Source organism: Hydra vulgaris, chromosome 01 (genome assembly GCF_038396675.1).
Source record: "Hydra vulgaris chromosome 01, alternate assembly HydraT2T_AEP".
In the NCBI taxonomy this organism is placed as follows: Eukaryota; Metazoa; Cnidaria; class Hydrozoa; order Anthoathecata; family Hydridae; genus Hydra; species Hydra vulgaris.
Genome location: NC_088920.1, coordinates 27,341,211 through 27,354,652, shown reverse-complemented (window position 1 = coordinate 27,354,652; position 13,442 = coordinate 27,341,211). Strand labels below are relative to the sequence as shown.

Sequence of the window (13,442 nt, the reverse complement as noted above, 5' to 3'; positions counted from 1 at the left end):
CAATCTTTGCTTTACCACAGAATACTGCTGACCTGAATCTTTACAAGTGTCAGCATGCAAAAATATCTGTTAAAAATATATAATATTTGTTCAATATGAGTTCATAGTTTAGTTATTGTAATTGTCTGTTTTATTTAAAAAGTTTTATTTAAAAAAAACAAAACAATATTTTATATTAATTTATAAGTTTTAATTACAATTATATAATTATAATTATAAATTCTAATTATAAGTATAGTTTATATTTTGTATTCATTTATTATTGTATTAAATTCATATTTTTTGTATTTAATTCATTTTCTTTTTCCAATTCATTTTTTCATATTTTCTCAAATTCATTCATTACAAACATAGCAAGGTCATTAATGCATTCAAAAGTTAATGTAACTTACTTTTCAAATGTCTGTTGTTCTCACATTTTTTAACTCGAAAAATTAGCACAACTATGTTATTAAGTTTTAAAATCTAATATTTAAATATTAATTTAAAATCTAAATATTAATTTATTTTATTAGGCAAAACCATTCATTTACATGTTTACAGATATTTTAATATTATTTAAGATCTGAAAGCTTAATTAGTCTTAGTTAGATTATGATAAACACCTATGAAGAAAAAATTAAGCACCTGATGTAGGGGAATAATGTTAAATTTAGTATCTAAACTGGTTTCTGTGCTCCTGGTATAAATGTTCTACACTTTTTTTGATTTTAGGAAATATAAAGTCACTCGTAATGATTAGGTCTGCAAACCTTTGTTTTTTATTTGACATAAGAAATAATAATTTTGTTGAAGGCTAGTTAGTGAAGCAACTAAAAAGAGTTTTATGAATCAAAATGAGTTTGAGCCAGAGTTGCATGGAGTGTTTGACCTTAAATTTTGAATGAATTTGAGAACTTTTAATTTCATTTACAATAAAAATACAATAAATTGCAAAACCACCATGAGTAGATCTGTCTTTTCTGAAAATATTATTACTTGGAAGAGATGGAGTGGAAAAATCATTAATCAGGTCTCTGATTAATGATTTATACACTATTCTGTATATTCAAATTTTAATGTTCAAGAAAAATATTTTATATTGTCACGTGAGTGCTTATTTTATTTAAGACTCAAAAATCAGAATCAAGATGCTGATCATGAAGAAATTGTTAATCATTTAACAACTTCTAACATTGCACTTTCAAAACGTGCTGAAAAAGTAGAGGTAGTTTTATTGTAATTTTTTTAAAAATTTCTTTTTCATACTTGGAAAATAGTTTTATATGTGAAAATAATTGTTTATAGATGGCGTTTTTAAAAGTGAATAGGGATGCTGTTATAAACAAATACAACCACCAATCTGAGTTAATAAATGATGTCAAAAAAAGAATTGAAATGATTCCGTAAGAATAAAAAAAATTCGATTGTTCTAGAAATTATTATTTTTCAATAAATTTTTAATGAGATTTTTTTTTTTTTTAGAAAAAATTCAGATTCCATTAAAATATGCAATGTCTGGGATAGTTATAAAAAGTCATTTTACGATAGCTATGAAAAGATGATTGTAAGTGTTTGAGTATTGGAGTGTTGAGAAAAATTTCAGTTTAAAAGAAAATTCAATCATAGGAATGTTAATTTATTTTAAACTTGATTATTTAATTTTAGGAAGAGTTCAATAATCTATCTGAGGAATTGACTAAAGGTAAATCTCTTGAAGAGTTGCCACCTGCCAAGTATACAGAGCCACCGCCTTTACCCATGCCTCTTAACATGGTATTAAGCTTGGTTTGATTAATAATTTTATAAGAACAAAGAAAATAATAACATTACCATAATAAAATGTAACACTTAAATATATATTGAGTTGAGTAGAAAGTAATTTTGTATTTTGAACATCAATTTTTTATCACTAAAAATAGTTCTTTTAAATTAAAGTTACTATTACCATATAAAAATTCTTTTGAAAGGTTATATATCTCTGTATTAGGCCTTGTTATGAGATTTCATTGTGTAACGAAAATGCTAATAAATGTTTTAGCTCAGCTTTGTTTACGTTGTTAAAAGTTAAAATGCGTCATTAGAACCTTACAAAAAATGTTACATTCCTTTGAAATTAAATTTTACATTCTACATTTTGCTAATTATTTAACATTCTTTCAAAACTAAATTTAAATTTTTAATTTTCAAAATCATATTTGATTTAAAGTCTTTTAATTTAAAAAAGTATATATTAAATAATCAGTTTCTATAACAAAAAAATTAACAATTGCAATTTCTATAAATAAATTTAGCAATTGCGAATCTTTTTTTTACAACTTAATATTTTCTTAATAAAGGTTACATAAATGGTATAAAAAGATAATTTAAATAATCCAAAATAAAAAAAGTTTTCGCTTAACGTAAAATTGTTAAATGCATACGTGAGTCATCATTTTGTACGTAAAATGTAAGCCATGTAACGCTTCTTAACAAGGCCTGCTGTATGATTTTTAACCTTAGTTTGTTTCATTATTTACAATTTAATTATTTAATAAGTTAATATGGAGCAAAATCAGAAGTTCTTTAGGTGTTTGATGTTGTTTAATTTTGAGAAAGGAAAAAACACAACGCAAGCAAAAAGAAAGGTATATGCAATTTATGGGGAAAATAGCGTAAGCAAATGCATATGCCAGAATTAGTTTGCAAAATTCTGTTCTGGCGATACATCATGTGAAAGTCTGGAGGGCTCAGGCAGACCATTAATAGTTGATGAAGATCAGTTTTAGACATTGGTTGAAAATAACCAGCATTTTACGACTTGAGAGATGGCAGAGATGATCAGTGTATCTCAAAAAACTGTGGTATATAACTTGCGTAGATTAGGATATGTCTGTTGTTAAAGTATATGGATGTTACATAAATAGAGTGAACAAAACATAATGGATTAAATCTATATCTGTAATTCACTGCTCAAATGCAATAATGTTGTTCCATTTTTAAAGCTTTAATTTTTATGATAACGTGTTGAAAAGTGGATAGTTTATAATAATATAAATTGTAAAAGGTGGTATGGAAAACAAAATTAGAGAAGAACCTCAAACCACACTAAAGTAAAACATTCATGCCCAGAAAATTCTGTTTTGTGTATAGTGGCATTTTAAAGGTACGTTTATTATGCGCTTCTTCAACAAAATTACACAAAAGCAATAATATTTTTTCTATATCTTACGCCTCTATCATTTTGACTATGATTTGTGTATAAGCTTGATTTGTGTATAAGCTTGATTTGTGTATCATCTTGTTTCTCCGCGCAGCGACCTTGTTCATCAAGGTTCGTGTTTCGAAATTATAGAGTTGAGAGAGGGTTATAACCACAATTAAGTAGCCTCCTTGTCTGTAGTGGCCTTCTCAGCCTTAGGGAGGTGAATTTAAAAAAAATAAATAATAATAACTTTTTCTTCCTAAAATATATATGTTTTTATTCTGTTTGTTTTTCTTTGTTTTTATTACTTATCCTCCTTTATATAAAAAGTTTTTTCAATAGAAATGTTTCATATTTCTCTGTGGGCTTTCATTGCTTAGTTTACTTTAAGCACTGCAGATTACCTGCATCAAATATTAATCTATCTCTGTTGTATAGAAGTTTTGGCTATTGAGCAACTACTATCCTATTACAAATCTTATATCTTATTATTATAATTTTAATATAATTATTATAATTATTAATATAATTATTATAATTTTAATATAATTATTATAATTACTTTTTACTCATTATGTTATTGTTTAAACATATAAAAAATAAATAGGTACTGACTAAAAATATATTGACTAATAAGTAGGTAGTGACTAAAAATATATTGTCAATAATATATTTTTTTAATAGCTACTAATTATTTTAATGTTAAAAAAATGTTTATAGATAAAAAAACAATGATATAAAAATTGAAAATATGATACTATCAAGAAAAAAAACAATGTATTTAATATTATTAACTTGTAAAATAATAAGTTTGTACAAAGAGTTTACAAAGTTAATGTAATTATAGTACATATGGAAATTTCTATATAATAATAACACCCTCTTTTTATGTTGCACCATCCTAGTGTGTTTTTTATGTTACAATGACATATTTATAATAAAGTTTTTTAATGTTTTTTTAATAATTTTATTTAGAATATAAATATACAAAGTGAGATGCAAAATCCATTTCCGATGAGCAATAGTATGCAATCAACATCACCTTCACGACATCACCAATCATCACCTAGTTCATCAAAAAAAAAAGATAGCGACTATGCAAAACCATCTAATTTTTCTAGTGTGTTAAGCAAATTTTCTATTAAAAAAATGATTTTATACTGATTTTATAATGATTTATATATATATATATATATATATATATATATATATATATATATATATATATATATATATATATATATATATATATATATATATATATATATATATATACACATATATACATATACTATACTTAATCCAAATATGTTAAATCGCAATTTCCTAATATCATTTTTGCACTCAACCCTAATATATATATATATATATATATATATATATATATATATATATATATATATATATATATATATATATATATATATATATATATATATATATATATATATATATATATATATATTAGGGTTATGACTTTTTAACTTTTTGTAAAATAATTAATTTCCTGTGTTATAAATCAATGAACTTTTGCTAAAAAGTAATGAAAATGGGTTTTATTCTGATTAATTTTCAAAAAAGGTCACTCATAAAGCAAAATTTTTAAAATGGAATATATGTTGTATTTGCAGGTAGTAGCATTATGACTTTCTGAAGCATAGAATTTTCCTAAACCATATGAAACTTTCTAGATTTAAACTAGTTCTAGATGTTTTTAAAAATCTCTGAAACTTTCTGGAGTCTTCTAAAAATTTATGAAAATTAGCAAGATTTAGACTATATAAACTGGCTGTTTAGGCAACGTTAATAATTATATATGAATCTCTGTTCGCCTCTGTTAGTCAAATGATATAGAAGTACAATAGCACTTATATTTAATGTTATTGCCTTTCAGAAATTTATTCAAGTATTATCTTCAATTATGTCTTTTAAAAAAAGTGTTCCTGGGAGAATCCATCAAAGAGAGACAATGATGCATAAAGCAAACTGAGTTAATATTGTTGCTGTTGCCATTACTGTTGTTGAAGCCTACTTCAACAACAGTAATGGCAACAACATTATTTTCCAAATCCAAGTCTGAGGTAGAATATCATGAAACTGAATTTTGAAGATTCAGAAGAACAGTCCACAAGTACCAGCAAGAGCTACAGCAAAACCAAAACTGCAACCAAATTAGTAACATCTTCAAAGTTATCAACCAGCAAAGCAGCACTTTGATGGTAAATGTTAAAGTCATCAAGAATCTCAAGTGTTAGTGTTAAAGAATAAACAAAGAAAAAAAAAAATTTACAAGCACTAGATCTACCAGACATAAAAGTAGATACTATTGTTAAAGGTACAACAGCTATTCTCGATGAATATAGTTTATGGAAGAGTATTAAGATAATTGTAGTGATAAAATGTAAAAACTGGAAAAAGGAATCAGGTTGTCAATCAGTTACAAAGACATTTTACTGAAAAGAAACTGGAAGAACCACAATTCATTGGTTGTCAACATCATGTTCTTGACCGAGTCCTTCATGTAGTATGGATGAAGAACTTGGAGGAAACAACATGTTGCCCAATATTGCAGAACTTGTAAAGAACTACGATCAGCTCAGGTAGAATTTCGAGAAGAAATAAAAATAAAAAGAAGTAAAGAAGTGAATACTGTAACAGCAGGATGGCATGATGACATAAAATTTCTATTTCATTTAACTTAGGTATTCTGCATTTTTGAAGATTTTGGAGAATTCCCTAAAGTGAAGTTTCAGAAAATATCTAAATTAAATAATGAAAGATGGAATTTCTGAGCAATACTAGCTCTTTTAGCATTTATTCTTCTACCAGAGAGAAGAGACTCACTACTCAACATTTGTAGATTCATCTCTTACAGATTGGCGGACCATTGGTTTGCTGACCAAATATGCAATGCAGATGATTATCAGAAGCAATGTAGCAGCTTGCATAAAAAAAGCATTAAACTCATGGAAAAAGTTTTGGAATCAAGAACCATTGAGACTGGAAATTCCCAGAACAAATCAGTGTGCAGAATGAGTAATCAAGTGTCTTCAAGATCTTTTTGACATCTGTAAAAAGAAAGAGCACTTCCAGTTTAAATTTATTTTGTCCAACAAAACATAAGAATTGTTAATTACACTTTAAGTTCAATACTACACAATATTTTTTAAGATATGTACAATAGCTTTTCATACTTTTTTTAATTGTTATTGTGAATTGTTAAGTTTGTAATTTTATATTTATTTGTAATTTATAGTGTTATGATGTAACAATAAACTGTTAAATGCTTAAAAACTACATAATAAATCTCCAATTAAAAAAATTAGATTTAAAAAATAATAATCATAAAATTTTTTAAAATTTTATCCATATGCATTCATGGTAAATTCAAATTTTTAGTTTGTGGGTGACCTTTTTCAACAAGAAAATTAAATTCATGTTTTTTTCATCACTTTTGTACAAAAATGTTCATCAATTTATGACCCAGGAACATGGGATTACAAAAAAGTCATAGCCCTAATGTATGTGTGTATATATGTATATATATATATACGTATATACATATATATGCACACACCTAAAATATATCTGTGTGGGATCGAAATTTTCGTTTTTTTGACGACAGTAATTTATTAGTTTTTAAAGCTCATAAGTTTTAAATTATCTTATTCAATGTGTCAATCGATAAGTTACATTATTTTGTAAACTACAATCCATAAGCTTTTTACTTATTAAACAAAATCATTGAAAAAACAAGTTGATATTAAAAATAAAGGGATTGTTTTCTATTAGCGAGTATGGGGTAACATGATACAGCATTTGTGGGGGGCCCTAAAACTGTAGAATAATATTCCATTGTGTCATAAACAATTCTAAAAATCATTTCTTTTAATATTTATAGTTAATTTTAAAAAGATTTATGTAAATATAATACAAGGAGATCTCATTTTGATGCAAACCCATTATTTATTGATACTTAAGAATGACACTTACAACAATATATTATCTGGTCTTCTGAAATGTGATTTGGACCATTGGATGCATTATTTGGGCTGTAAATATTAATTTGTTTATATTTTAAATAAAAATATTCGTTTTCTCTATACTTTTTTATTTACTTTTTTAATGATGCTTCTAGTTTGTATCAAGGTACCCCATGGGTGGGGTACCTTGAAACAAGTTTCAAATTTCTAAGGCATATTGAAAAATTTGTTACGAAGCAAAAACCAAAAGTGTGTCATGGTGCCACTCTTCCCTATATATATTTTAGTGTGGTTCAAAAAACAAAATATTTTTGAAAATATTTGCAGCTTGCGCCTTAATGTGTTCTATATGATAAAATAACATTGGATTTAAAAGTTTTTTGAATAAAAACATTTTTAAGGGTACCTCAAGACCCTTGAACATTTAATGGGTTCCTAATATTTATATAAAAAAATATCTCTTGTTGGGTCACAAATGAAGCAAAATTATATAAAAAAATTCAAAAATAATCATCATTTTATAAAAATTATTAAATTAAGAAAAAATATCTTAACAATTTTTTTTTTAAAAATGCATACTTTCATTTTTAGTTTAAAATGTAATTTTTTAGGCAGTGAAATTTAAAATAATAATTTTTTTTAAAAGTAATGATTATTTTTAAAATTTTTATAAAATTTTGCTACTTTTGAGACCCAACATAATATACTTTTGAAAAAAAATTTTTTTTTGATAATATTAGTGATCCGTCTGATGTTTAAGAATCTTGTGCAACTTCTAAAAATGCTTCAAGTTACCTCAGATTATTACCAAATTTTTGTTATAGTAGGTGGATAAGAATGGAAGGTTCAAATATGCACTTCTTAAAAAATTTTTTTTTCAAACCGCCTGAATATATACATACATACTATACTTACATGATCTCACTACTCTATGTATGCATTTTTATATATATATAATTGGTTTTGTTTTTAAATGCTATTTTATTATTAGATAACAAACCTGATGTTAACAAATCTCCAACAAGCAGTGGTTTAAAGAATAAAAAAATGTTTGATAAGATAATATTGGGTCTTGTACCACTATTTCCTAATTTATCGCGGTAAGGAATCGTTTCTTAAATTTTTTGTTTAAATAATTTCATTTAAATGCAGTTATTAAAATAGTTTGAAAAATTAGAAAAGAGAAACATGCTTTTCTAATTTTATAAAAAATCTGCTACCAATACAGGACAAATGAAATCTGTACTAATACATGACCAATAGGAAACATACTTTTCTAATTTTATGATAATGGCATTTGAAATTGATCATACATATTTAAAATAAGCATGTTCATGCTTATTTCAAATATGTATGAAACTAATGTGATAATTATGTATATAATATTCAAAACATTCGTTATTATTATATAGTATATATAAAACATACATAATGATTATGCAGTAAAATATACATGATAACTATGTAGTATGTAAAACACACATAATAATAATGTATCATGAAATAATGCATCAATAAGTTAGCAGGATTAAATAGTTTGCAGGCTTACTGTTGAAGTGAAAAAAACAACAGGGTGTTATCCAGAGTATGCTTTATCTAGAAAAATGAGAGAAACATTTTGAAAGTAATTGTTCTAAAGTGTGACTCTAAAGTATTTTTGTGTGTAAAGTGTGACCTGTGTGTGAGGTGTGACCTTTGTGTGGTGTTTTTTTATGTATAAAGTGTGACCTGTGGGAAGTGTGACCTGTGTGTGAAGTGTGACCTGTGTGTGAAATGTGACCTGTGTGTGAAGAAACCTTCATAAGAATGATCAAGCAACATGTTAATAGAATTATCATCATAAAATGTACAACCTGTAGAATCATCTAAAAAAAAATAAAAGAAATAATCCACACAAAAATTTAATAAAAATTAATTTTATAAAAATCTATAATAATATAAATTAATTATAAAAATAACTTTTTTTATTATTTATTTTAAAAAAAATTACATTTCAGTTCTCTATTTCTTGATAATGGAGGTGAAAACATTTTTTTACCTCTATCATCAAGAAACAGTGAACTGAAATGTTGTTACCAAAAAGTAATAAATGTTATAAATATAATAGTTTCCAGCCAAACTTTATTAAAAGTTTTAGATATGTCAAGAGCAACAGCCCTTGCCTTGCTGCCTTTATCCAATGCATGATAAAATCTGTCAGTAACAGCAGTTAACAAGTCAGCAGTATAACAAGAAGATAAAAAACAATATTGGTTGTCTGACAGTAACTTATTTGACTTGAGATGGGATGTTAGAAATTTGTTAATCAAAGGCTCAAATGCCTTGCTTATAATAGAGAGAAGGCTGATCAAGCGATAGTTGGAGGGGTCAGAATGTTCTCCAGAGTTTCTAAAAATTGGAACCACTGATGCCATTTTCTAGCAGGCAGGAAAACAAGATTCAGTCGAGCACTTGTTAAATAGTTTAAAGAGAATTATAGTGGTATTTAAGAAGCGAACTTAAAATTTAAAGTCATACTTCAAGTCTGAAATTTGACTTGAGCAAATGCAAAGAGCGAACTTAGAATCATGCTATACTTGAAAACCAGTTGTTTTCAAGTTAGACTTGAAAAACCTACTTGAGAAAACAAAAATCTTTTCTGAATGCAAGAAGCACAAGAATGCTAGAAAAAAACTTGAAATGAATTCGTTCTCGAAAAATGAGATTTCAAGTTGTTTTTTGAAGTTCGGTAAAACTAGCCTTGAAAGTAAACTTAAAATAAAAAAACCAATCGCCATAATCATTTTGTAAATATGTGGTAAAAAGTCAAAGATAATGTTAGATAATAGTTTTTAATAATTTTTTATTGCTGTTCTTTAAGAACATTAAGCACTCTATTTGTAGAGTACACTACATATAAAATTCTAATGAGGAAAATGGTTCCAAAACACATACAAGAGGTTTTGTAGGCGACAAAACCTCTCGTATGTGTTTATTTTTCTTGTGAAATAAAAATAACATTCAAAAATATAGAAATGCTCTAATAAAATAATCCTTAAAATTGTGTTTTTTAAAATTGGTATGTTAATATGTAGCATTGTCAATATTTTTCGTAAATTTTTGTTTTAATAAAATTTATATAAATATTTTTGTTAATTTTTGGGCTTTTCTGGTATTTCAAGTTTTCTGATAATATCAGAAGACCTTACTTCAGTGACTCATATGGTCATTTCTTAAATAATAACATTGGTATTGTAAAATGCTATATATAAAAAGCAAGAAAGAACGTTAAGTTTGTTTTGTATCAATAGTTGTATCCTAAAAATGTTCTTATAACCTTTAAGTTTTTTGAAACTTTAATAATTTAAATTCTAAAATTGCATTATCCCCATAAAATTTTAAAATAGAATTAAATGATTTTGTGTCAATATTTTCAAAATGTTGTGTCTTGTAAGATGTTAGAGTTTGATTAGGCCAGTTTCACCAATCTTTTTTTCCTCTGTTTTTCTAAAATTCAAAAAGTAAATAGATTTATTTAGCCATAATTAATTGTTTATATTATAAACTTAATAAGTTCAAAAAAAAATTTTCTCTTATTCATATATTGAACCAAATGGTCGCACTCTTCCTGTCACTTCAATGATATATCAGTTCAAATTGAGGGGTGATTTTTTGCAAAGCATTCTTATTTGACATTAGTATAAACATATAATTATTTGGAGTTTGCTTGGTGTCCAGAGGTTAGCTATCTCAAAGACCATAAAATGCTGGATCCTCCCCTGATCTATACAGATTTTGATCCTATTGTTCTATAGTTTTTGTTAACTGCTATAACAAAAATAGGTTTTGTTGTACATTAGATAAAATCTAACTCATGTTAACCATTTTCTTCTTCTGATTTTGTTCTCTACCTCTATAAATATCATATTTATCCTAGTATTGAAAACTGTTGTCATAATTTTTAATTAATTGTCTGCTAACTCCCAATGTAATTAGTGTTTGCTTGCAGTCTTGTTGGAGTTAAATTTTTTTTAAATAAAAATTTCAACAAGTAAAATGAATAATAACAACCTTGTGTTCGACATATATGCTTTGCTGATAACCACAAGCATATATGCCATTTTAATGTTAAGAATAGAAGGTAGCACGAGCATTTTTATTTAAATCCAGTGTTTTTTATTAACTTACCAAGTTTCAATAAAAATAAAATACAAAAGTTAAAATTGTTATTTTTGTAACACCTTTTCATTTGTTTTTGTAAGATAATATTTTAAAGTATAAAACTCAGAAATATTATTAAAAAATATATAGTTAGTTTGCTTTATTTAAAAGTTTTTCCTTTCCAAATACTCTGCTGCTATTGGTTGCAAACTTTTTTTTCAGATTCTGCCTTCAAATAAAAGCCTTTTAAGTTTTTCAATAAGTGTGGCCATAAGGTTCAAGAGTTGAAATAGAAGAAAAGCTCTTTGCAAATAGTTCAGCCTTATCTATTGGAGAGATGATAAGATAATTCTCGTGAATTAGAGACTGAATGTTAAACTTACCTTTGTTAATTGAAGATTTTCCAAAAGTCTCTTTTAGTTAACTTTTTAGTTAAGATATGAGATTTAGTAAACTGGGAATAATGGAGTTTAGCCTCAGACAGCACTTTTTTTACATTGATTTCTTGCAATAATAAATGGGAGTTTGTTCTCAAGAGAGTTGTTTATTTGAAAAAGATGAAAAAAAATAATTACAATTAAATATAGCAGTTGCACAAGAAGGTGAAAACCATGGTGTAGAATGAGACCTGATTTGGAACCAACAAGAAGAAATAAAAGCTTCCATTCCTGCCTGGATCCAATAGGTTACATAGGAGGCGCATTTATAAGCGAAGAGAGAAAAGACATCACCCTAAGAACTGTCATGAAGAAAATCACAAAAAAATCCCAATCAGCTTTAAGGTAGTAGTAAGTAGTGCAGAGATGAGTCCAAAAAAAGAAGTGAATCATCAGAATAAGTTTCAAATAACGTATCAAACTTTTGATTGAGTTTGAAAAAACTACTGGCTCCATCAAATCCCCAATTTATAACAAAAATCAACTTAATTCTTTATTATTGATTTTAGATACTATTAATGCCTCTTGTGATTCCACTTGTGATTCTATTCTTTAAACAGCATGAATTAGAAAATTTTGTAATAGCACATTTACCTTCTTGCCAGAAATGTGCATATAATTTAGTCTACAATTTTTTTAGATGTAAGCTACAAGATAATTGGATGGTAGTTGTAAAATAAATATCTGCACCTCTTTATTTACTTTCAAATCTTATCCCCATCATACATATAATCATTACTGAGATTCTATCACCAATCTTACTGAGATTCAGTAAAAATATAATGTATAGTTTATTAAACAAGCATGTTTGTATTCAGGAGACTTCTTTTTTATTTTTTTGCCAATGTTTTTGGTTATATCATATACCCATTGTTAATCTTGTTAATGCACTTAATAATTTTTTCTAAATTTTTATTACTTATTTGTTTACCTATTTGTAAATTATATATTGCTATTTTGAGTATATACTTTGTATTGCTTTTTCAGACAGATTTGAAATTGCTATTTTTTTAGCTTATTCTTTGATAAAAATAATGTATGCTGTTTGTTTTTTTTTAATTCTGGCTTTTCTGATTTGTCTGAGAGTTTGAGTTTTTTAAATTCAAATTAATTTTATGTTATAACCAGGAAATTGACTTTTATTGAAATTTATACTTAGATTACTGAACATCCTTTATTTTTTGTTTGTATGCGATTCATAGTTCTTTTTCTTGACCACCTTTAGTTTTTGTAAATTTTTTTCTCTAAAAGTTTTAAACATTCAGACCTTTTAATAACATCACCAGTTGCGAAAGAAGTTTATTTTTAAGTTTCTTTTAAGAAGTTAAGTTTTTTTTTTATTCTTTATTTAAATAATGTTAAAGCCAATATGTAGATGTTTTGGAAATTCTTTTAACTTACAGTAGATTTTGAAGTTATATCAATTTAAAGAATGACATTATGTTAATAACAGGTGTCAAATTTACAACAAATATTTTATGACAATATTGTGCAAGTTGATTGAAAATGGTTAAGTTTAAAGTAAAATAAAAAAAGTTCAAGCAAAAGCATAAATTGAAAATAATTGTTCTTGGATGGTCTGGGTGGCAGCGTAACTTATACTGTAGTAAAAGAAAAAAGGTTGAAGTTAAACATATTCAGATTTTTAAATAAACATACTTTTAATAGTAACATTAATAATAGTAATACACATATTCCTAAAATTTTGTACAAACAACA

At 25.9% G+C, this 13,442-nt stretch overlaps 1 protein-coding gene across 4 annotated transcripts in view; it reads left to right on the top strand.

The window, feature by feature from the left end:
* Positions 1–13,442, top strand: part of LOC101236669 (E3 ubiquitin-protein ligase TTC3) — a 95,995-nt gene that overhangs the window by 72,928 nt on the left and 9,625 nt on the right. For all 4 annotated transcript variants that reach the window (XM_065787800.1, XM_065787799.1, XM_065787801.1 and 1 more), the window contains exons 39-44: positions 1,111–1,207; positions 1,288–1,385; positions 1,465–1,546; positions 1,648–1,755; positions 4,139–4,283; positions 8,138–8,246. In XM_065787800.1, the coding sequence (XP_065643872.1) occupies positions 1,111–1,207; positions 1,288–1,385; positions 1,465–1,546; positions 1,648–1,755; positions 4,139–4,283; positions 8,138–8,246 (639 nt within the window). The remainder of the gene's footprint in view (positions 1–1,110; positions 1,208–1,287; positions 1,386–1,464; positions 1,547–1,647; positions 1,756–4,138; positions 4,284–8,137; positions 8,247–13,442) is intronic.